The sequence below is a fragment of the Mustela erminea genome, chromosome 4, assembly GCF_009829155.1.
Source record: "Mustela erminea isolate mMusErm1 chromosome 4, mMusErm1.Pri, whole genome shotgun sequence".
In the NCBI taxonomy this organism is placed as follows: Eukaryota; Metazoa; Chordata; class Mammalia; order Carnivora; family Mustelidae; genus Mustela; species Mustela erminea.
The window spans coordinates 83,708,899-83,733,917 of NC_045617.1; the positions used below are offsets into that span (position 1 = coordinate 83,708,899).

The 25,019-nt window shown below is 48.9% G+C and overlaps 1 protein-coding gene across 2 annotated transcripts in view; it reads left to right on the forward strand.

Moving 5' to 3' along the window:
* The first annotated feature begins 1,534 nt into the window (after positions 1-1,534).
* RAB44 (RAB44, member RAS oncogene family) overlaps positions 1,535-25,019 on the forward strand; it is a 32,855-nt gene continuing 9,370 nt past the window's right edge. For both annotated transcript variants that reach the window (XM_032339755.1, XM_032339756.1), the window contains exons 1-9: positions 1,535-1,634; positions 6,623-6,840; positions 16,244-16,355; positions 17,325-17,499; positions 18,783-18,929; positions 19,650-19,740; positions 20,079-20,174; positions 22,268-22,482; positions 23,014-24,467. In XM_032339755.1, coding sequence (XP_032195646.1) covers positions 6,634-6,840; positions 16,244-16,355; positions 17,325-17,499; positions 18,783-18,929; positions 19,650-19,740; positions 20,079-20,174; positions 22,268-22,482; positions 23,014-24,467 — 2,497 coding nt within the window. In that variant the 5' untranslated portion in view covers positions 1,535-1,634; positions 6,623-6,633. The remainder of the gene's footprint in view (positions 1,635-6,622; positions 6,841-16,243; positions 16,356-17,324; positions 17,500-18,782; positions 18,930-19,649; positions 19,741-20,078; positions 20,175-22,267; positions 22,483-23,013; positions 24,468-25,019) is intronic.

Genomic DNA, 25,019 nt, shown 5'->3' on the forward strand with positions numbered 1-25,019 from the left:
AGGCTGAGTCAAATGAGAGGAAATCAGTTATCCCACTGAACTGCCCCATCGTCCCTATCCCTTGATTTCTTACAGCATTTGTTCAAACATACACAAGAGTAGAGAGACTAGAATGAACCAACAGTGACCTCATCAATTTCAACAGTAATAAGAACAGGGGGCCAAGGCCTTATTTCACCTGTGTCCCACCTGTTCTGCCACCCCTCCATTATTGTGAAACAAATCCTAAACATAAAATTGTATGATGTTTTTAATGCTTAAACTTCTGATCCATCTGGAATTATTTTATTTTTTAAGATTTTATTTTCTTATTTAAGGTTCTAAAAAAGATTTTATTTATTTATTTGACAGAGAAAGAGAGCATGCACAAAATCAAGGGGAGCAGTAGGCAGAGGGAGAGGGAGAAGCAGGCTCCCCGCTGAGCAGGGAGCCTTACCTGGGGCTTGATCCTAGGACCCTGGGGATTAAGACCCGAGCCAGAGGGAGATGCTCACCCGACTGAGCCAACCAGGTGCCCCTCCTTGTCTAGTTTTAAATTCTATTTCCTAAAAACTTTATTTATGTATCTATCTATCTATCTATGGCAGAAAGTGTCCACACAAATGGGGTGGGGAGCAGAAGGAGAGGAAGAGCGAATCCCAAGCAGGGTCCCGCTCAGTACGGAGCCCAGCACAAGGCTGGAACTCACTCCCTGAGATCACGACCTGAGCCAAAATCAGAAGCTGGACACTGAATCACCCGGGCACCCAAGATCTTACTTATTTTTAAGTAATCTCTAGACATGAGGAGGGGCTCAAATTCACAACCCTAAGACCAAGGGAGCCGTCTGATAGCCCAGCTGGAATTATTTTAAGAGTTAGAGCTCCAGCTTTGCTGTTTGCAATTCTTCAGATGGTTTATTGAATGAACTATCTTTTATCCGCTGATTTGAAATACCACTGTTAACACATGTTAAGTTCCCATATGTGCTTGAGTCTATTCTTGTCACTTCTGTGCCATTGATTCTTCCCTATATATTCATGCAAGGGTCCCACTCTCTTTGGATGGTTGTAGCTTTCTAGCATATTTTGGTATTAAGTTAGACTATGTTCTAGAAGATGATTTGGATGTAAGTTTCCCCAGGTTTTCCTCGCCACCTGAGGGTGCAGACCTGAGGGAAGGCACGGTGTAAGGTGACCCCAAGAAAGTCTGTATACCCAGCTTTAGACATAACGGTGCCTATTGACACTTTGGCTGGGATAAGGCATTGCATCACACTGGCAACTAGAGACTCTGGTCCAAGTTCTGGCTTTGCAACTGAGAGCTGAGGGACTTTGACCAGCCCATCTTGCCCTTCAGAGCCTCTCCTTAGAGAAGGGCCTCCCTCTCATTTCCAGCAGTCTCCAGTTCTAAGAGCCTAGGGTGAGGGACCTGGGGAGTACCAGGCAGGATTATGAAAGGACACCCCGTGCTCACTTCTACAGGAAGTCCCATAGATAACACAGGAGATTGGCTCGCTGGGGAACGGAAAGAGCCATTAAGCAAGAGACAAGACTGTTAACAGTCCCAGAGCTCGTGGGTTCTTGGGGGCAGCGGTTGCCCCATCACCAGGTCCAGGAGGCCAGGACTGTGTGCACGACTAGGAGTCTTTGAAGGTGGGAGCCCCCTGGAGTTGCAATGCTTCTTTTCTTTGGAGGGATTGAGGATGGAAGAGGAGTGGTCTGGGTCCACATGTGGCTCCAATGACAAGGCTGAAAAGGTCTGAGCCCACTTTCCTCAAGAGTTTGGTCTAACAAGGGCACTTGGGCAGGGGACTGGGATAGATTGCTTACTTTAAATGGCCCTGTGACCTTGGGCAAGTCACCTGGCTTCTCAGAGCCGTGGGTTCTCTACTGAGTTAGGAGAGGAGAGAGGGTAACTAGGCTAGAGCAAGGCAGTAGGTGGTCTCTCAGACCCACCAGCTTGGATAACCTGGGTTCAGTGACCATCACAATTACTTGCAGTTAGTAAAGTAAGTGGAGTGAGGAGCAGACCCAGTTCCTTGCCCCTTTGGTGAGACAATGAAGGAATTGGGGGAAAGCCCAGCAGAGTTGTCCCCTACCCCATTTTTCTTATGGGCTCTCTACTCCCTGACTCCAAGCCTGTCGTGCCTGCTCCCCTAACCCAGTCCCACAGTAGGGAGCTGATTCCTACAGTTGCCTGGGAGTAGGATCTATTTGCTCTCAAGTTTGGATCCCAAATTCGTATGCTTTCTTGAGTAAGGAATGCAGGGAGAGGTGGGTAGACTTAGGGTGGGATGTGTGTTCCTGGTCACAGGGGCTTTTGACTTCAAGGGTGTGAGGCCACCTTGATCCAGGGAGGGGAATGTGGCAGAGGATTGGGGGGGGTGCCCTTGTGGGCTGGCTCCGAGGGGTGTTGTTCTGAGCAACTCTGTGTGGGTGTTGTTCTGAGCGGCTCTGAGTGGGCAGGGACCTTCGTACATGTGAACGACCTGTGAGGAATTGTCCTGTCAGACCCGTGAGGGAGTGGTCGGTGGTGGGAGCTGGCTGAGGAGGTGTGTGTGTGTGTGTGTGTGTGTGCACCCATGTACACACATGTGAGGAGGGACTGAAGTTGTCCCCACTATCTCTGGGTAGTCATGCTTGGCCATGAAAAGGTACAGACTACTTTTAGTATATGCTATAAGGCTGTGAAGGGGGAGTTTGCTATCCCTGACTGATGGTGTTTGCACTTTGAGGCAGTGTTGGTGGTAGGGTACCTGCTGCCTTTACACTCCAGGCCTCCTAACAGGCAGGGGGTGCCTCTGAGTGGCCCTACAGGGAAAGAAGGACTGATCGCCGAGGCTGTGGAAGGGCGGGAGCCAGTGAGGTGTCCAGAAGGTCCTCCTTCTCTCCTTCTCTCCCTTCCTTCTTTCTTTCCTTCCCTCCTTCCTTTCTTGGAGAGAGAGAGAGAGAGTGAGCAGGGGAGGAACAGAGGGGGGGAGGGAGAGAGAGAGAAAATGTCAAGATTCCCTGCTGAGCACAGAGCCTGACATGGGGATCGATCTCACGACCTGGAGATCATGACCTAAGCTGAAACCAAGAGTTGGATGCTCAACCGAATGAACCACCCAGACGCCCCAGAAGGTGCTGCTTTCTTATGAAACGCCAGCAGACTGTTGGAAATGGGCTGTGGAGGTACAGCCTGACCAGGAACTCCCTAAAAGACATGTCAAGAACATCCCATATCCTGGGATATGACCACAGGGAATGTACTTTAGGATTCTAATTCCCCTTACTTGTGAGAGCCTGGTAGCCTCAGTTATATGGCACAATATCATTATGAACTCTTCCCCCAGGGCTTCAGTTCTAGAAGCTTCTGTACTGAGAATCTTATCTTGCTGCCTCTTGTATGTTATCTCCAACGGAAGTACATGTGCAACTTGAGTTTCCAAGCCTTTTTCTTTTTTAAAAAGATTTTATTTATCTGACAGAGAGAGAGAGAGAGACTGAAAGCCCAAGCAGGGAGAGGGGAAGAGGGAGAGGGAGAATCAGACTCCCTGCTGAGCTTGATCCAGGGACTCCCGGCTCATGACCTGAATCGAAGGCAGGTTCTTCACTGATTAAGCCACCCAGGTGCCCCGAGTTTCCAAGTCTTACGACAACAAGCAAAGCCCGCTCACTCCGCCCTGCTCCAGAAGCCCCGTCCCACGCATGCTCTGTCCCGCATTCCACACAGGGGCCTTTGGCCACCAAGGAGGTCCCTCTCCAGGAAGTGGTCTTAGGAGAGCCTACGCCAGTTCTGCTACTGAGCCTCCCTCGGTTTCCTCACAGGTCAAGTGGGAGGAAATTGTATCTACACAGTACTCAGCTCAGCTTTGCTGAGGCTCCAGTGGAATGTCACGTGCCCCATCCCCCCGCCCCCGCCATGGGATGACCACCATTGTGAATGCCAACTTTACCCAGCAGACCCCGTGTGGTGGAAAATTTACAAGCTAGAGGAATAACACACTCTCTGAGAGCATGACGCATGCTAAGAGAAAGCAAAGCCGGAAAGGGAGGTGGGCCATGCCAGGAATGTGAGGTGGTGTTTCAACTTCAGTGATCCGGTCCCATCCTCATGTCAACTCTGTGGGGTAGATATCAGGTCAACATTCCCGTGAGGAAGCCAAGAGGCGGGAAGGTTAAGTGACTTGCCCAAGTTCACACAGCTCGCCAGAGGCAGGCCTTGGAGAGGCAGAGGTCTGTCTGACACAGAGCACTGGGACTGAAAATCCCTTCCTCTCTTGGGCCTCCTTCTCCACATCCATGAATCAAGATGGCGGGATGGACTGACAGGGAGAAGGCACACATCTTCCCAATTTATCTACTGGAACCAGTGTCTCATAACAGGATGGCTCACTGCCGTGCCGGCATTCAGCTGGTACTCAGTAAATGCTTGTCACTCAAGCGCATATTAGATCATGGGAACGGTTTGGGCAGAAGAACTTCTTTTTGGTGGAGGTATGCTGTACTGCTAACTGTTTTTTGCTGGGGGAGAAAGCCCTGATTTGTAGCGTTTGCTGGCTCACATGGTGCAAATACTCACATGGCGGCTGACCCCAAGCCACTGGGCTAGGGAAAAAGGTGCACAGTTGGCTTTTGCAAAGCCCCTCAGATCTGGCTCCTCAGTTTTCGTCTGTGATCTTAAAACTGCATCTGGGGGTGCCTGGGTGGTTCAGTTGATTAAGCATTTACCTTTGGCTCAGGTCATGGTTCTGGGGTCCTGGGATCAAGTCCCACATTGGGCTCCCTGCTTGGTGGGAAGCCTGCTTCTCCCTCTTCCTCTGCCCTTCCCCCTGCCTGGGTGCTGTCTCTCTCTCAAATAAACAAATAAATGAATACTTGAAACAAGAAAAATCCTGCATCTGAAACAGACTTGGAAGGCTCCAAGAGAAACAAAGAGATAGCAAGTTGGAGAGAAAGAGATGGAGAGATCAAACACCCAGGAAGAACCAGAGAGAAAGACTGGTAGAGAGAAAGAGAGAGAGACTCGACTTCACTTTAAAGCTTGGGGGGGTCTCCACAGGCTGAGGGATTGCTTTAGTCAAGTCCTATGCAGCCTGTGCCCCAGGGGAGGCTGGACCAGTGGTGCCAGAGCCCAGGGAGAAGCCCATCATCCCTCCCAGTCAGCCTGTCTGTGACCTTTCACCTCAGCAGAGAAAGCCGGGAGGGGTCTTCTTGTTCTTGCTGCCTCATGCCGCACATGTTCCTTTGTGCAAGTTGTTCACTGCTTTTAAATCCTCCCTGCCTTCCTTAGGGCTTGGCTCCCGCCCTGGGCCATGCTGGAAGCTGCCTGTCCATGGGCACATCAGGCCCCTCCCACCGCCCACTGTTGTAGGTGCCACCCCTTCCCCGCTTATTCCCCTCCCCCACCCCAGGGCAGGCCCAGAGAGTACCTTTCAGCCTCCAGCCTCCCTTTGTTCTGTCCTTGGGGGTCTCACCTAGACAAGTCCTTATCCATCAGAATCCTTATCAATAGACCAACCTAGGGGCACCTGGGTGGCTCAGTGGGTTAAGCCGCTGCCTTCGGCTCAGGTCATGATCTCAGGGTCCTGGGATCGAGTCCCGCATGGGGCTCTCTGCTCGGCAGGGAGCCTGCTTCCCTCTCTTTCTCTCTCTGCCTGCCTTTCCATCTACTTGTGATTTCTCTCTGTCAAATAAATAAATAAAATCTAAAAAAAAAAAAATAGACCAACCTAAGACTTTCCATGAGAGTTGGGAGGACCCCAATTCGTGAATTGGACAAAGCTTATGTGAGCGCTTACTGTGTGCTAAAGAGTGGGGAGCAATGGAGACTAAGCCGCACAGTGACATCCTTAGGGGGAGCCCAGAGCATCATGGGGCCACAGTCTAGTGGGTACTGAACCCTGCTTGAAGCATGGGGATGGCTGCAGGGAAGGCTTCTTGGAGAAGGTGGCCTCTTAGGTGAGGGAGGAAGAGGCATCAGCTGGGTGGGGAGATAAGAGAGTCAGGGAAGATGGGGCAAAGGGAGCAAAGTAAGAGAGGATCTGATATTCCAGGAATGGAAGTGGTTCAGCAGCCTTGATGGACTTCGAGGGTGTGGGAGGGAGCAGGGTAAAGCAGGGGCAAGGCCATAAGACCTACTGGTTGCCTCCTGCGTGTGTCCAAGGAGCAGTCAGACGGTGTTGGGAAAAAGAGGATTGGAGGTCAGGTGAGGAGGGGGGCAGGCAGGGAGGCAGCGGTGGAGGGATCCTCCAAGGTGAGATGTGAGGGAATGAGCTGGAGGAGTGGCAAGAGAGACAGCTCGGACAGTGAGACCCTGGACAACCCTGTGTCCCCATCCTCATCTCGAAACAGAACCGATCCTGCACAGGGCTCTTACATATAACGGCCAAGGAAGACTTTTGATGAGCAAAGATCTAAAAGAGATGAGGGCACGTGGATAGCTTGAAGGAAAAGCATTCCAGGCAGATGGAACAGAAAGGACAAAGGCCTCATGCTGGAGGCCAGAAGGTGGGAGAGTGTCACGAGGTCCGAGAGGCCAGCTGGGGTCCAAGCAGCTCATCAGCCATGGTGTGTTTTCTCCAGGAGACCTGGGAGGGTTTTCAGCAGAGTAACTGTGTGCAGCACCCCACAACCCCTCACTATTCCTCTGTCCCCAGGCCAAAAGAGCATGGAGAGTGGACAGAGAGTGCCACGGAAGGGCCGCAAGCTAGGCTCCAGCCGGCGGCGGCAGATGCGAGAACCAGCTGACGGCCAGGATGCCCCCATGGCCTCAGAACCGGAGTCCTTGTCCTCCCTGGTGGCTGCTGAGCTGCAGCATTTCTTCCAGGACTGTGGGGCCAAGGAGAGGGGCTTCATCACCCGTGAGGACCTGGCGGTGAGTCGGAGTCCCCAGCTCTTCCCCTAAATCCCTTTTTGGTGGCCTCCTGAGACTTCTTATCCCATAAAGCAGGGGAGGACTGCTCTTCCCCCTTTCTCCCATCCAAAATTTGCTCTCAAAGAGGAACTCCCATGCACCGTTCATGAGAATGCAGACTGGTAAAGCCACTGTGGCAAAAGTATAGAGGTTCCTCAGAAAATCTGAAATGGAAATACCATACTGGGGATGTACCCAAAGGAAACAAAAACAGTAATTCAAAAAGATATAAGCAGCCCTTTGTTCATTGCTGTGTTATTTACAATAGCTAAGATATGGAAGCAACATAGTGTCCATTGGTACATAAATGAATAAGGAAGATGTGGCATATATACACAATGGAATATTCCTCAGCCACAAAAAAGAATGAGATCTTCTATTTTGTGACAACATGGATGGACCTAGAGGATATTATGCTCAGTGAAATGAGTCAGACAGAGAAAGCCAATGCTGTATGATTTCACTCAGATGCAGAATCAAAAAAGAAATGAACAAACCAAAGGCAGAAACAGACCCATAAATGCAGAGAACAGGTGGTTGCCTGAGGAAGGTGAGTGGAAGGACAGGCAAAATAGGTGAAGTGGGGGACACAGACTTTTAGTCGTGGAATGAGTAAGTCATGGGGATGAAAGATACAGTACAAGGAATATAGTCAAGGGTACTGTAGCAGTGTTGTATGGTGGGAGCTTCGCTTGTGAGCACAATGTAACATACAGACTTGTCAGATGACTATGTTGTACACCTGGAACTAATGTAATACTGTGTGTCAATGATACTTCAATTAAAATTTAATTAATTAGGGGCACCAGGGTGGCTCAGTGGGTTAAGCACCCGACTCTTGGTTTCAGCTCAGGTCATGACCTCAGGGTTGTGAGATCAAACCCCATATTGGGCTCTGTGCTGAACGTGGAGTCTGCTTAAAATTCTCTCTCCCTCTTTCTCTCTGCTCCGCCTCATTCTCTCTCCCTCTCTGAAAAAAACAATAACACCCATTAATTAATTAATTTTAAAAAATATAAAGGTCAGTAGGCAAAAAGCATAGTTTGCATACTAGGTGTCTATGCTCCTCTGCAAAGGAATATTCTTTGTGTTAAATGACAAGCACGTATGTTTTCTGAGGCAAATCAATAAATGTCATAAAATTTGCCCTCAGATAAGTTGAGGAATTTGTTTATACTAATATGTAAATGGCTGATAAGACAGTATGTGTTCTGCTCTTTCAGAAACATTTGCATTTTAACAAAGGAAAGGACTTCAAGTCAAAGAAGGAACTTGCAAGTGATACAATCCTAGGCCTATGGAGCAGGGAAGTTTATCCTGGGGAGCAGAGTCCTGGAAATCAAAAGTGTCAATGACTAGAAACATCAATGACAAGACCAGCCATGGTTGGTCCCTATAAGGAGTCTTAGGCTCTGGCCCAGACCAACACTGACCAATTTTTCTTTGGTTTTTCCTCATTCTCTGCAAAAGGGTCTATGTGGGTTGCTGGAGTCTTCCCAGGCCTACCGTCGCCTCTGGATACTGCTCCATGCTCCAGACTTTGTCCTGCCCCCATCAGAACTGAGTTTTCCTGTGGTCTGTCCTCGGGGCCACAACAAGGAACCAATGGATGTTGTTGAAATAGAATTTTCAGGGGTGCCTGACAGTGGAGCATGTGCCTCTTTATTTCAGGGATCATGAGTTCATGTCCTATGTTGGGCATAGAGATTACTTAAAAATAAATAGATAGAAAAGAATGACTTTCTCAGAGGGGCCTTCACCAACTCCCTTGAGCAGAGGGAGCAGCAGGCTGAGGCAGAAGCAAATTGCCTGCTGAGTGACGAACCCGATGTAGGGACTGGATCCCAGGACCCTGAGATCATGACCTGAGCTGAAGGCAGGTACTTAGCCAACTGAACCCTGCAGGCATCCCTATATATAATTTTCAAAAGGGTAAAAAAGGTAAATATAAAATCAAGTAAGTACAAAATCAACATTTACCAAAGGTTTTATCTAATTAATTTTTATTACTAATTAATGAAGGAACCAATAAGATGTTACAATTGGCCCAAAAACTAGCATGTGAGAAGCGAGGCTACAATATTTAAAGGCAATTTGACAGGAAACTGTTAGGATAAGATTGCTGAGTTCAGTTTTTAACATGGCTGATGTCCAACAGGCCATAAATCTTTAGGGTTATCTGTTGTCCTACACAAAAATTTTCATCTCTCCCAGGCAAAAATCTGCAAGTTAACAAGTAACTTCAGCAAGTCTGGGACTTTTAATTAAAGATAAACAATGAGATGGACTGAGTGCATTCCTCTAGCCTAGACAATGCTTGAAAGGACATGCTCTCTACCTTTTGGCCCAGTTTCCCAGTTTCCAATTATTCAGATAATTTTCTGTGATGATAAATAATCTCCTGATATAAAAAAGCCTATTCTCATTCCCCCTATTTCCATCAGCTCAGCATCCTTGAGCTTGCTCTACAAATCTAGACTTTGAAAGTATGAAGTCATTTTAGTTTCTGTCCCTAAGTTTTCATACAGAATCTTAGCTTAAAAACCTCTGGTATTTGCTCTTCTACCTAGAGTGAATGTCTGTTCCAGTTTGCCTCGGGCTGGAGGGATGCCTGGGATGTGGAACTTTCAGTGTTAAAACTGGGAACATCTGGGGCAGACTGGGTCCAGCTGGCCACCCTATTTCTATCCACAGCACAGGAAACTAAACCCAAGACTCTCTTCAACTTTCACCTGTAGCCCCTATAAATGCAAGGGGTTTCCTTTCTTCTTGAGAGTCCCAATTTTTCTAAGGTCCCTCTTCCTGCCTGGAAGCAGCCTTCCTTGTCAATTTTATACTTATTTGCCAACCTTCTGTGCCAGGCTGCTGGGATAAATAAAATCTTATTTAAAACCATCAACCCTGCTGGGAGGGTTTTGCAGACATTGACTCCCTGTCTGTTCCTTACAGCAGACTTGTCACATCTGATTAAATGAGAATCATTCTTCAATGTGATACTCTAGTTACACAATTGATTCATCCAACTACATCCCAGCAAAAAAAAAAAAAAGGACAGATTCTTATTGAATCAATAATTTTATCGCCATGGAAAGTCAGGAGGCCCACGAAGTGTCAGTTTCTGAATCAAGAGTGGGTCAGTGAGATTCAGATAACATTTACAATGTTTAACTTCAGTTTACAAAAGCAGTCAACTACCAGACTGAAGGTTAGAGATGGCCCAAAAAGACAGAGAAAAAACTTCCTCTTTGATCCATAAAGATAGAACGATAAAAAATAGTACCAGTTCTATCCATGACAAATAACCACAACTCTATTTCCTTGACCCATTCATTCAGTTCTATGTCATTCATTCCTGTTCTGCTGGATATTGAATGAGCTGGCCGTTTCTGGACTCAAGAGTCCTAGAAATTGTCAGTCTGCCAGCTTGGCTGAAGGTCCACTAACATCAGCTCAGAATCCGTGTATCCAAGGGAAGCATTAGTAGCTCACAGAACTGGGTCCAGTCCTTTTCCGCAAGGTGTTGGGTCTATCCCTGGTGGCCTGCAGCTCTCAACTGAGACTTCAGGCCAACGTAGGAAAGGAGAAATAACTAGTGTTGGTGGTGAGGATGTGGAGAAAAGGGAACACTCGTGCTCTGTTGGTGGGAATGTAAACTGGTGCAGTCACTCTGGAAAACAGTATGGTGGTTGCTCGAAAAATTAAAAATAGTTCTACCCTTGGGAATCCAGCAATCCCACTCCTAAATATGTACCCGAAGATAACAAAAATGCTAATAAGAAAAGATATCTGTACTGCCATGTTCACTGCAGCATTATTTATAATAATAGCTAAAGCACAGAAAGAACCTAAATGTTCATAGTCCTTCCTGGGTAGGAAACATTTTTGCTAATGAGACTGAACAGCTTTGGTTATTTATCACATCGCTAATAATATCAGAGTGGAAGAGAGTGAAGTTCTCTGTTGGGACACAGCACAAAACTATTTTGTAGGGTTTGATTAGTGTTTCGCCTGAAGATAAGCACATATCATGGATCAGCAAACACACTGAGCAAACTCCAGGCCTTCCCATAAAGCATGCAGTTTCTGAAATATTTATATGAATCCCATTTTATCTATGGAAACTTAGCCTAGGAAAGCCTGAACATCTCTTCTGATTTGACGGTTCTTCCCATGATGTTTTTTTTAACCCAAGCCATATATATCATATGTATATAAATATACATATGTAAAAATATGAGGTTAAATTTTTTAAAAATTTTATTTTTATTTATTAAATTTATTTTGTTTTATTAAATTTTATATTTATATTTAGTTTTTAAGTATATATATTTAAAAGTACATATATAGGGGCGCCTGGGTGGCTTAGTGGGTTAAAGCCTCTGCCTTCGGCTCAGATCATGATCTCCGGGTCCTGGGATCAAGCCCCGTGTCGGGCTCTCTCGGGCTCTCTCCACTCATCAGGGAGCCTGCTTCCTCCTCTCTCTCTCTCTGTCTGCCTCTCTGCCTACTTGTGATCTTTATCTGTCAAATAAATAAATAAAATCTTTTTTAAAAGTACATATATATACTTTATATATATTTATGTGTGTGTGTGTGTGTGTGTGTGTGTGAATATACATATAAATTTAACCTCCACCCTCCTAACCCAAGCCATATATAACATTAGATTTTGTTACAGGTTAAACCCTCAGTTTTTATTTTCATCTACATGCAACAAATACAGCAAGATTTATCTTTAGCGATAATAATCAGCTCATTATCTTTTAGAAGAGGGTGTTAAACATAACACGTTATTTAATCCTTTTATCGTATTAATCAAACTTAATGAGCTTTTAAAATACGTTGTAAGTTATCTATATTACCCAAAAGAACATTAAGAATATTTCAGCATCAGGGATTTGAAGAATTTCCTTATAATTTTTGAAAATTATTTTTTCACATATTTTTATTGAGGCATAATTGATATAATATGATAATGATATGATATAATATGATAATGATATAATAATATAATAATTGATATAATATAATATTATAATATAATATAATATTAGCTTTAGGTATACAGTGTAATGATTTGATATCTGTCCCTGCTGCAAAACGATCACCACAATAAGTCTAGTTAACAACCTTCACCATACAGTTACAAAATTTCTTTTCTTGTGATGAGAGCTTTCAAGATCTACTCTCCTACTTTCAAAGATGCAGTTCAGTATTATTAACTATTGTCACCATGCTGTACATTACATTCCCATGACATATTCATTTTATAACTGGAAATTGTACAACCCCCATCCCCCATCCGCTTCAGGGATTGCCCAATGTGTTCTCTGTATTCATGAGCTCTGTTCTTCGGTTTATTTGTTGGTTGGTTGGTTGGTTTTAGATTCCACATATAAGTGAGTTCATTCAGTTTTTATCTTTTTCTGTCTGGTATAATTCACTTAGCACAGTGCCCTCAAGGTCCATCCATGTTGTTGCAAATGGTAAGATTTCATTCTTTAATAGGCTGAGTAAGGTTCCATCCTGTATATATGCCTTGTCTTTATCCATTCACCCTTCTATGAACATTTAGGTTCTTTCTGTGCTTTAGCTATTATTGTAAATAACGCTGCAGTGAACATGGCAGTACAGATATCTTTTCTTATTAGCATTTTTGTTATCTTTGGGTACATATTTAGGAGTGGGATTGCTGGATTCCCAAGGGTAGTTCTATTTTTAATTTTTCGAGCAACCACCATACTGTTTTCCAGAGTGACTGCACCAGTTTACATTCCCACCAAAAGAGCATGAGTGTTCCCTTTTCTCCACATCCTCACCACCAACACTTGTTATGCATTGCCCATCCTGCTCTTATAAGTGGTGAAATATTTAATAGATACAGAGGATATCCTAAATTTTTTTTTCTAGATTTAGGATCTTACATTGGGAAAGCAAAATCAGAAGAGCTATCAGAGAACATTTTGGCCACTGGATTAAGATAGGATCATAGGAATCTGAGAAATAGTACTTGGCTACCTGTTGAATCAAAATGACAATAAAATAAAATATTTTGAGATAAACATCGAAGAAAGTAACATGATTACAAGAATATTTTGCTCTTTTATAAGAGAGGTGACTTCAATTTTTTATTTTCATTTTTTTTTTTTTACTTGAAAACATGATCAAGCCAGAATAAAGTAGAGAAATTTACTCTGTTGACATAGGGAATCATTTTTTTGGGCAGGCAATTTACAGAAGATAAACAGTAGCTTCTTTTTAACTCTTGCTAAGAGCTCTATGATCAATTTATCATTTTAATAGAGATAGAGCTAAAAATCTAGTTTTGCATTAATATAACACACGGCAGTAAAACTTTCACAATTTAAAAAAAATATTTAAAACCATCAAAGCTGAGCCAAATTTGGCACTTGATAAAATGTTAACATGTTTCACAGCTTATTTTCAGATTTAGGTCTTATAAATCAAGGCAACTAAGATTCCCTTTCAGCAAACCCTCCACAACGGTCTCTATCCAACTCAGATTTGCATTTTCATCCCTTTTCATGTTCTGGAATAGACACTTAAGGCAAAACCACCTCCTTATTCTTTGGAAAGTCAAAATGTATCCCATTTTCCTTGCTGTATCTCTCCGTCCCAGTTGGTCCTAGTATAGTCTCAAACATCTGTAGTGATTGTAACTTTCAAACAAAGTAACCAACCTCTATTTCACAGAAAGAGCTGGGATACTGTCTGTGTCATTCAAGCATTTTAGTAGACTTAGCCAAGCTCACAAACAGACATAACACAACATTTTACAGTCACACATATCCCTTGCACAAGTTTTTAAAAAAAATTGTCATAAAAGGGACACCTGGATGGCTCAGTCGCTTAAGCATCTGCCTTCGGCTGTGGTCATGATCCCAGGGTCCCAGGATCGAACCCTGCATCAGGCTCCCTGCTCAGCAGGGAGTTTGCTTACCCCTCTACTTCTGCCCCTACCTCCGGCTTGTGCTCTTCCCCACTCCGGTCTCAAATAAATAAATAAATAAATAAATAATTTTAAAAATTGTCATAAAACATACATAACACAAAATTTGCCATCTTAAACATTTTTATGTGTAGAGTTCAGAGGCATTAGGTATATTTTACAATATTGTGCAAGCATCACCACCACCATTTCCAGATCTTCTTCATCTTCCCCATCTCTGTCCCAATTAAACAATAACTCCCATTCTCCTTTCTCCCCATCCCCCAGAAACCCCCATTCTCCTTTCTCTCTCTATGAATTTGACCACTCTAGTCCCTTGTCTAAGTGGGAAAATATATTTGTCTTTTTGTGACCAGCTTCTATACTTAGCATGATGTCTACTTAGCATGATGTCCTTAATGCTCATTCATGCTGTAACAGGAGTCAGAATTTCCTTCCTTTTTAAGGCTGAACAAAATATTCCACTGTATATGTAGACCACATTTTGTCTTTCCGTTCATCCTTCAGTGGATATTCAGGTTGCTTTCATCATTTGGCTACTGTGAATAGTGCTGCTATGATCTTGGGTATGCAAATATCTCCTTGAGTCATGAGTCTCTGCTTTGCCTTGCACAAACATTTAAACAACAACAAAGATCAGCAAATCAGAGTTTCTGTTGCTTCTCAACCAAAAGACATTAGGTCTCTATCATGCATCCCACAAGGACCACCAATGGCCAGTCCATAAAGTTAAATTCCCCACCATTACTGTCACCAAAAATGAAAACAGTATCAGCAAGGAAAAAAAGGCAGACAACAACAACAAAAGAAACAGCAAACCCAAAATTCTATCACACATGGGATTCTCCCCAAGAGCCAAGGGAGGGAGGGCTTGGGTTTCCTGAAGCCCACGAGGGGCCCTTCTTCAGCATCCATGTTATTTGGTTCTGATGGCCAAGTTTAGTGGGGCATCTCTACGCAACCTCCAAAACTCCTTTTTTTTTTTTTTTTAAAGATTTTCTTTATTTATTTGACAGAGGGATAGAGAGAGAGAGAAAGAGAGAGCACAAGTAGGCAGAGAGGAAGGCAGAGGTAGAGGGGGAAGCAGGCTTTCTGCTGAGCAGGGAGCCTGACGTGGGGCTCCATCCCAGGATCCTGGGATCATGACCTGAGCTGAAGGCAGCCGCTTAACCGATTGAGCCACAGAGGGACCCCAAAAACTCTTTTTTTAAAGATTTAATTTATTTATTTGACAGAAGAAGAGAGCACCAGTGAGAGCAGAGCAGGGGAGAGGGTCAGAGGGAGAGGAAGAAGCAAACTCCCTGCTCAGCAGGGAGCCCAAGGCAGGGCTCGATCCCAGGACCCTAGGATCATGACCTGAGCAGAAGGCTGATGCTTCACCGACTGAGCCACCCAGGTGCCCCACCAAAACTCTTAAAGTATAATTTTCAAGAAGGTAAAATCAGCGGTGCCTGGGTGGCTCAATGGGTTAAAGCCTCTGCCTTTGGCTCAGGTCATGATCCCAGGGTTGTGGGATCGAACCCCACATTGGGCTCTCTGCTCAGCAGGGAGACTGCTTCCCCTTCTCTCTCTGCCTGCCTTTCTGCCTAGTTGTGATCTCTGTCTGTCAAATAAACAAATAAAATCTTAAAAACAGAGAGAGAGATAAAATCATGACCCTTGGGCAAAAATAAAATAAATCCCACTCAAAGATTTTATTTAGCTCTTAATTAATGAGAGATGCCATGAATGGTTGAAAGAGCATTTAAAAAAAAAAAAAAACACAACTGGATATCAAAGAAGTGTTTAGAACAAGATTGCTGAGTTAGAGTTTTCAAAGCCTGTTAATGTACAACAGACCATAAATCTATGAGGTTATCTGTTCCAGTAGACAAAAATTATTTACATCTCTCCTGGACAAAATCTACAAGTTAATAGGTGACTTCATTTAGTCTGGGACTTCCAGTGTGTCCCAGGGGATGAAATGAAGTACATTCCTATGGTTTAGGAGATGCATGGATGGCCTTTGTCCCTGTGGAATGCTGAAAGAACGTGCTGTCCACCTTTTGGACTTATTTTCAAATTTCAGATAATTTGAGGGGGGATACCGATAAACACATTCTGGGGAGGATTAGCTACTTTATTAGGATCCTAAAGGGATGAGACTCAGAACAGGTAAGTTTTGGTGTTGGATGGAGGAAGGGGAAAGGCATGGAGGGAGTTCGGGATCCTGCTGAGAGGGCCATCTTGGGTAGGGTTCCAGAGCCTCCAGTGTAGGTCCTGGGTCGGCTTGGGGCTGGGACTCCAAAACTGGGGAGAAGGGAGGTAGGAGTATCTGAACCCCTCTCTTTTTTGGAAGATGACCCCCAGGGTCTTCCCCAGTGGGAATAGTGCCAATTTACCTCTTCCTTGCAGGTGGCCAAGTTCAGCTTCCTGGGCAGTGAGGAGGAGCTGGAAATGATCTTTGACTGGGTGGATGTGGAGCAGAAGGGACGCCTCTCCCTGGAAGAATTCAGCTCTGGGCTCAGTATGTCTGTCCTGGGAGGGCCTCTGGGAGCTTTCTACCCAGCCAGACATCGCATGCAGCATGCCTGGCTCAGGGAGGCTGGGCTGACAGGAAATGCAACAGGGTTCCTCCACAACACCCCCAAGAGCCATTCAGGGCATGGATGGTGGTATGGTTTATACTGGTGATGAAAATCTAAGCCTGCGTGGGCAGGCAGTTGGTTTAAGACCAGGCTGGGCCTTAAGACTCTAGCCCAGGAGACCCACTTACTTCCTTTCCAATGAGCAAGAGCAGTTCATTGGCTGGGGGTTGGGGCAGAGGGGGTCCTATTAGCATCCCCCTTCTCCAAGGAGGCCTCCAGGCTTACTTTCTGATGCCTCACTTGTCTTCTCCCCAACAAAAGTTTCTCCCTTGAGCAAGAGCTTAAGCAAGCCCACATGCCTTGTTTCTGCCTGAGAAAGGTCACATTCTGGCTTTAGTGAAGGGAATTCCAGGCCCTGGGAAGAAGCGGTGATATATAGTGGTTAGGGGCTTCCTAGGCCCTATGCCCCACTTTGGGGAGGGCTATTCCCAACACCTGCTTCTCAACAAGGCCCCAAAGGACCTAAAAAGACCAAGGTCAGCAGGACACAATATTTCCACTGATCTTCTCAATTTGGGGAAGGTACGATGTCCTTGCCAAGACCCTGCAAAGTACAGCTCAGGCTCAAACTGCCGAGCCATCCAGAGTTCTCGGGTCTGCCGAGTCTCCAAAAGTTTGGGGGACAACGGAGAGGGAGGCCAGGAATCTGCACTTATAGCTCATAAAATAGGCAGAATGTCTACCTTGAGTAGATTCCCAGGGACGATAGGATGAATGTATGAACATGGTCCTTTATCTATGTGACCAACACAGAATTATTTCCCCCGAGGGCCAGAGCTGGGCAAGATGGGAGATCAGGGGGCCAAGCCAACCCCACTCTGCTGCCTTTTGTCCCCTCTGTCCCACAGAGAACATCTTTGGCTCCAGCCTGAGCACCCACAGGCTCCACAGAAAGAGGCCACTGTCCTCCAAGAGAGAATCCGCAGCCGCCAGCTTCCCAGGGCTGGAGGAGGCGGACCCGGAGGAGAAGGAGGCATTCTTTGCCTTCATCCAGCAGCTGGGGGCAGGCCACTTACTTCCGGAGTAAGGCCAGCACTGTGTGTGGAGGGGTGTGGGGGTGGGAGGGCAGGGGCGGGCCATGGGCGGGCAGTGGGGTGGAGGACTCGCCTGGACCCGTGCCCAGGTGGGAGGCCACCGAATAAAGCTGGGAGCATATCCCGGTTTGGCCACGTGTTAGCTGTGTGACTGTGGGCAAGTGGCCTAACCTTCCAGCTGCAGTGCGATTGTAGGGACAATTATGGGATTAACTGGAACCTGTGTGGAGAGTGTCTGCTCTCCAGGAGGCCATCCTGCCCTTACTCACTCTCCCCCGCCTCCCCTGTCAGTCCTGCCCTATGTGATTGCTCCCCAGAATTAGCGGGTTGGGATATCAGCCTAACAAAGGTACTCATATTCTTAAAAACAGGACTCCCCTAGGGTACCTTTCTTAACCAAAAAAGATGGAGTGATTCAGGTAGAGCAATGCCCTGGGTTGGGCAGGTTTGGAGGAGTGGAGGACATTTCCTCCAAGCTGTCTCAGGCTCTGGGCTCATGGGGTTCACTCATGCCCAGAGAAGGGGGAACTCTGCCTCTCCTCCCATACCCCCCAGGCCCCCCTGGGTCTCTTAGAGCCAGCAAGGGACTCACCCTTGCCTGTGTACCTACAGGCTCTGCGGGGACAAGCTCTCAGAGGGTGGAGCCCCATGTTTGTTGTAGGACACGCCTGCTGGGACTGAGGGGACAGGCTGGAAGGACAGGTGTGGTGGGGAGTCATTTACCCACTTGGCAGCTTAGCCCTGGCTCAGCCCTCTGGCATCTGTCTTCATGACTTAATTAAATCCAGGTGAAAGCAACAGTAATTGAAAGTCAGCCTTGTGCCAGATCCCAGGCTGGGACCGTCACTGGGCGTGGCTCATTCTCAAGCGAACTTACCTCACCCGGCAGGTGACCGCCTCCCCACTGTACAAAGAAGCCCAGAGAGGGCACGGGAGTTGCCAGAAGTCACACAGCTGCAGAGTGGGAGAAGAGAGAAGGCCAATGGCAGTCCTGGGCTCAGGCTCCCAATCTTTACCCCTCCTCCTGGCATAATTCATCACCACATCATGGAGCAACAAAGTGCTGTGGGGGTTCAAGAAGGGAGAGGGTACATCTGGGAAAGGTTCCTAGAGGAGGTGGCCGCTCAAGCTGCACCTTGCAGAGTATAAACAGATTTTTGTGGCCCAGGTGCCCATGTCTCTCAAAGTGTTGCCATGAAAGTGGAGAAGGTCTCTCTACCCCACTTCCGGGGCCCACCTCATACCTCGGGTCTGGCTGTCCCCCTTCCCCAGGCAGAAGGAGCTCTGGCAGCTGTGGAGGAAGCTGCGGCAGGAGGAGCCCCAGCTGGCAGGCAACCTGGAGGGTTTTCTGGCCAGGATGAGCAGCCGCCTGCAGGAGGCACGGGCTGACAAGGAGTTTCTGGAGCTGACCCTAAAGAAGTGAGTGGGGCTGGGTCAGGAGCGGGGGCACCTGATGTCTGGCATGGAGTATGTGCTGTTTCCCCTTTTAGCTGAGCATGAATGAAATTCCCTCAGCTCCAGAAGCCTGGAGCCCAGGAGTCCGAGGCAGACCTGGGGAGCTGGTTGGCAGGGCTGAGATGGAAGGAGGGATGGTTTAGGAGACCTGTGGAGGAGGACAGAGCCGGGCCTTGAGTGGCAGTGGGAATGGCAAGTGTATCTCCACACAAGGCACCCACCCTAGGGGGCACTGCTCATGTAGATTACACCTGGTGACCCCGGGGTGGGCGTGGACAGAGCACTGCCCCAGGGGGGAGAGTCTGTTTTAGGGGGTGGGGGATGGAGACAGCGGGAAGTAGGGACAGAGTGATGGGGCAAAGGGGACCATGTGACAGGGGCCAGGGGAACAAATGTCTTGGTGATGGTTACAGGAGTCAGCATAGTGGGATCCTGGTGACCAATGTCAAGGGGGTACAAGTCAGGGACTGTTATTGGGATAACCATTCTCAGGTGACAGGGTCAAGGGGGTATGAGTCAGGGGCTGCTATTGGGATAACCGTTCTCAGGGTGGCAGGGTGACCATTGGCAGAGTGAGGTGAGCAGCGGGATTGACCCCAAACCCCAACCCAAATCACCCCTGCCAGCAGCAGGGTCCCCAGGTGCTCACCGGCCACCCGGCCCCTCCACCCCCACCCCTTCCAGGCGGGACTCTGACCACCACCGAGAGGTCCAGCAGCTCTATGAGGAGATGGAACAGCAGATCCACCAGGAGCAGCAGCAGCTGCAGGCTGAGGTGACCCCCCCACCAGCAGCCCGATCCTACCCTGGCCCTGGGCTCCTCTGTTGGCTGAGTAGTGGGGCTGGACACTGGCCAGTGTGGGGCAGCAGGAGGCTGCTGGGAGTGGGTTGTCTCCCCACCGACCAGCTGGGCCAGGTCTCACTCTCTAGGCCTCCACTGTGTTGCCACATCTTGGCCTGCACCAGGGAAGTGGTCCTGAGATCCGGCCTTGCCAGGACATCCCGGACCCCAGACCCCAGGCCTGGGTGGAGGTGGAGTGTGGGGAGGGCTGGCTTGGCTCTGCTGGGACTCAGAAGCAGCAGCGCGGGGGCTGAAACCTCTCTGCTCCCCAGAGCGACTCCCGGGGCCTGGCCTTCAGCTCTCAGATGCAGGAGGTCTTGGAGGCCCAGGAGCGTGAATTTCAACGGCTGACGGAAGGCCAGAGGGAGGTGAGTGACAGCGCTCGCCAGGGAGCCCAGTCTCTGAGGAGTCACAGTCTGACACCCATCTTCTGAGAATTCTGAGGGGAGCGGTTGGACTCCCATAGGAGAGTAACCCCCTTCTCTGAGATGAGGCGAGGTAGTGCTGAGGGGCCACTGGAAAGGTCCAGGTTCAAATCCCTGCTGTTCCAATTAAGAGCCATGCAGATCTGAGGCAATAACTTGGCTCATCTTGGCCTTAGTTTCTTTTCTTTTTTTTTTTTTTTTTTTTTTTAAGATTTTATTTATTTGACAGAGATCACAAGTAGGCAGAGAGGCAGGCAGAGAGAGAGAGAGGAGGAAGCAGGCTCCCCACGGAGCAGAGAGCCTGATGTGGGGCTCGATCCCAGGACCCTGGGATCATGACCTGAGCCGAAGGCAGAGGCTTTAACCCACTGAGCCACCCAGGCGCCCCGGCCTTAGTTTCTTTATCTGTAAAATGGGATGAGCTTCATCTACAGCCTCTCCTAGGCTAGTTGTGTCAAATGAGCTAATAAAGGGAAAAGAACTTGGAAACAGAAAGGCACTGGGCCAACCTGAGGTCCTAGGGTCGGAGAGGCTTAGGGTGAAGGTGGTGGTCAACTCTTGTCTCCAATGTCAACTGAGTGACCTGGGGCAGGTTTTTAAGGTCTCTGAGCCTTGGTTTCCTCATCAGAGAATTGGATATCAGAACCCTTGCCCTAGAAGGTGGCTGGGACGACTAGAGATATCCTGTTTGAGGGCCTAGCACAGTGCCTGGCACACAGTAGGTGCTTTATGCATCACAATTTGTACTGTCTCTGAATTCGACCTAGATCCCTATTGTCCCGAAACCCCAGATCTTGTAGCCCATAGTCACTGCCAGTTGGCATTGTGGCTAAGTCTTTGCATCTGAGACCTGCCCCACCATCTCTTCCTCCTTCCTTTCTCAACTCCCAGACCACTGACCTTAGTAAAATCACCATCTGATGGGACCAAGGCAATCAGCTTTCCTTTAGCAATGGACAAGGTGCCCGGAGCCTTTTTCACCATTGCCTTACCAGGCTCTGCCAGCAGGTCACAGCTTCCCGTCATGGGCTGATTTCCAGATGCCTATGCCACAGCTTCTCCTCAGAAATGGAGGCTGGCCCCATCAACCAAGGGAGGAGACTGGACTTTCTACATGGGGCCATTTTGTTCGGTCCCCGCAGACGTGAAGCCTCTCTCCTGAAGTTATTCATTCCTTCTATGAATAGTGGGCCTACTAGTGCCTGGCACTTTTCTAGGTCCTGAGGAACATGACACAAACCCTGGCCCACAGAGTTATAGACTTAGTCAGGAAGATGGATGATAAACAAAGTAAGCGAGTAAAATCTAGAACATGCTGGCGAGTGAAGATGCTAAGGAGAGTGAAGGGAAGCAGGGCAGGGGGTAGAGGGTTTTGACAAGGGAATCCAAGAAGGCCTCACTGAGTTGCTGATATTGAAGTAAAGGCCTGAAGGAGATGAGGGGTGGGCTATGTGATACCTGGGGAAGGGCAGTTCAGGCATAGAGAACAGTGAGTGCAAAGGCCCTGAGGTGGGGGTGTGCCATGAAAGTTCCGGGAGCAACGCGGAGACTTGTGGGCTGGAGAAGACGGAGGGGGAGGAGAGGAGTGGGAGAGGAGGGCAGAGACACCTCCTGGGGTGTGAAGGACTGAACAGGGCACTGGATGCCACTGTGAGGCTTTATTTTCCCTTCTGAGTGTTCAAGCCATGCTCTGTCTCCGAGTCCTATGCCTGTGGACCAGATGGGGTTCCGAGACGAGCCCTCTTTGCAGAGCTCTGAGCAGAGGAGGGTGTGATCCCATCTACCTGTGGGGCCCTTGTGGGGTTGGATGTCTGTGTGTCTGACTCAGTTCCTTCCATTCAAATATTTCTCCCAGATGGGAGCTAATGGAGCTAATTAGGCCACAAGGGGTAACCCCCCCACCACCACCACCACAATGCTTTGTTGAAGCTAGGTCTCCAAGAGCCTGGAGTTGAGGCCCCATGGTGGCCTTCGGGGGCTGGTTGCCCTGGAAGACATCTGGGCTTCCCTCCCCCTCATGCTCCCCCATCCCTCAGCTGGAGGCCCAGCTGAACCGCCTCAGCAGCACCCACCGGGAGGCCAGCTCAGAGAACCAGCAGCTGCGGGAGGCTGAGCGAGACCTTGCTGGACGGCTTGAGGAGGTGCAGGGACAGCTGCGGGTGACCAGGGGCCATTTGAGTGCCACCAGGGGCCATGCGTGCTGGCAGGTGGAGGAGGAACCAAGGCAAGGAGCTGCCATCCCTGGACTCAGGTGGGGACCAGGGCTTCCCAAAAGGGAGGAGGGAGGCTTTGAGTTCTCTGAGGCTCTGGTCTGGACCCAGAACACACCTAGAGTTTCCCTCCTTAAACCTCACTACAATCCTGCTAGGCTGACATGCTCAGGGCCACTTCTCAGACAAGGAAACTAAGGCACAGAGAGGGGGGAAAGGTCGTCATGTGCCCAAGGTCATACATTTGGGATTCAAACACACACACACACACACACACACACACACACACAAGCGCGGGCACATGTACAGGGGCTAGTGTAGCAATGGATCCCAGGCAGGCCCTCACTCTACCTGTTACAGCCCAGAGGAGTGGGATGAACCAGAATGGTCAGGGAAGTCTTCCTGGAGGAGGTGAAGCTTCATATAGGTCCTGAAAGATGAAGGGGGAGGAATGGGGGTGCATGTGGGGTGAGAAGGACTGCCTGAGCAGAGACTGGGGTGATGGGGTCAGCTGTGGGGTGTTATCGATGGGGAGAAATTCCCTTGACCTTCACTTCCTAAACCCTTCCTAGTGTCCCCAGAACAGGAGACGAGAAGGCTCCAGACGTCCAGGCAGTCTCCTCTGAAGAGGCTCCCCTGCCCAGACTGTTTGGGGAAGGGGATAACTGGGACCAGCTCCTGAAAGACTTCAACACCTCCTCGCACAGAGCCTTGCAGCTCTCCTGGAGCCCGCCTCCAACCCCGAGGACGCCCTCAGGCCCCCAGACACCCCGAGTAGTCAGGCAGATCTCCATCTCAGAGCCACACGCTTTGCTGCTTGGTCAGGAGGCACCTTCAGATCGGGACAGTGCTCCAAGGAGCCCCACTGGGATGCCCCCCAGGGCTGAGGAAGGCAAAGGAGTGGGCCCGGATGGGCAGGAGAACAGCCCAGGGCAACCTGTCCAGCCTCAGAGCCTGGAACCTGAGGAGGAGTCAGGACCTGGCCCCGAGGCCCCCTCCCACGGGAGCTTCCCAGGGGCCCCAACTAGAGAGTCAGGGAGCCTGGTGGCAGCTGCCCTCAAAGTGCTTGTTCCTTTGGAGGATGCACTCCCTCCCCAGGTGACCTCCCCCCATCCCCAGGCCCCACCTGGGTCCAGAGAACAGCTCCAGGCCTCACACCCAGATGACAAGACCCCTGGGTCTGAGCCTGTCCCAGACAAGTTGCCCAGGCAGAGCGAGGCCCTCTGTCAGGACCCGCACGGCCCCGGCTCTGAGCCAGGACTGGGGTCGCCAGGGGCCAGAGCCCTCATGCCAGGGGTGGCTGGGCTTTCCCAGAATCTGGAGCCTGGAGGTCAGCCTCCTGCAGAGGGACCAGAGTGTGCCCAGCTGGGCCCTGTCATGCAGGAGGGGGCACCAAGAGAAGCTCATGGCCAGGCCCCTGGTCCAGATGGGCTGCCTGCACTTTCTCACAAGCATCTAGAAGAGCCCAGGGTGGAAGAAAGGAAACAAGTGGGCCAAGGAGGGCCAGACCTCTGTCCAGAGGAATCAAGTGAGGCCCATGGTCTGAAAGCTGGGCATCCAGAACTCTCCGAGCGAGATCATGGGTCTACTCCTCTCGAGTATGACATATCATGGGCTGAGGCTGAAGCAGAAGCTCGTAGAATACAGCCACCTCCCCGGGACTCTCCCCAGGAAGAGGCTCAGCCTAGGGGTGGAGCAGGACCCCGGGAGCACACGCAGAGCCCCCCAACCATGGCTGAACTGGAAACCCAACCCATGACCTCACCTGCAATTGCTCGTGCAGAAGAACAAGGCTCCCTTCGGTCCACGCAGCCGACGGTGGAGAACAGGCCTCCAGACCCAGGAACTGACTCCAGGGAGGCTGCGCCGACCTCACCCCCAGGGTCTGCCACTGGCAGTGAGACTCCTGCCGACCCTGATTACCTCTTCCATGTCATCTTCCTGGGAGACTCAAACGTGGGCAAAACATCCTTCCTGCACCTGTTGCACCAGAACTCTTTCGCCACCGGGCTGACTGCCACCGTGGGTAAGAGCCCACCTGGGAAGGGAGGTTGTGGAGGGAGGGGAGACTCAGGGCCAAGGAGGGGAAGGGGGGCCACAGAAAGCCATTTCCCCCCAGGGAAGCTGTGGATTCTGTCCTGGCCATAGGCCCTGCATTAGACTTTATTTTATATGGGCATAATCTTACTATTTTACTAATTATCTCTAATTATAGGTAATTTGCTTGCTGCATTGATCTGATTAGCTTATAATGTGCCCCATCAACAAAGCACCCTGCAATTTAGGTGCCAGAGCCGGTTGCTGGCAAAAACAAGCAAGTCCCCACCCACGTGGCTTGTGGGCAGGCCACCACAGGGTCCACGTTACTTGCCTTTGTCCACAATTTCCCTCAGCCCTCTCTGCTCCCCAGCCCTGTCCACCAGGCTGGGGCAGGAAGCTGCCTCAGGCAGGCTGAGTAACTTACACAGAATGTATTTCTAGAGTATGGTGAGTTAGAAACAGATACCTGAGTTCAAATCCCATCTCTGCCCCTGACTAGTAGGATAAACTTGGGCTGATTATTAACCCCTCTGAGCTC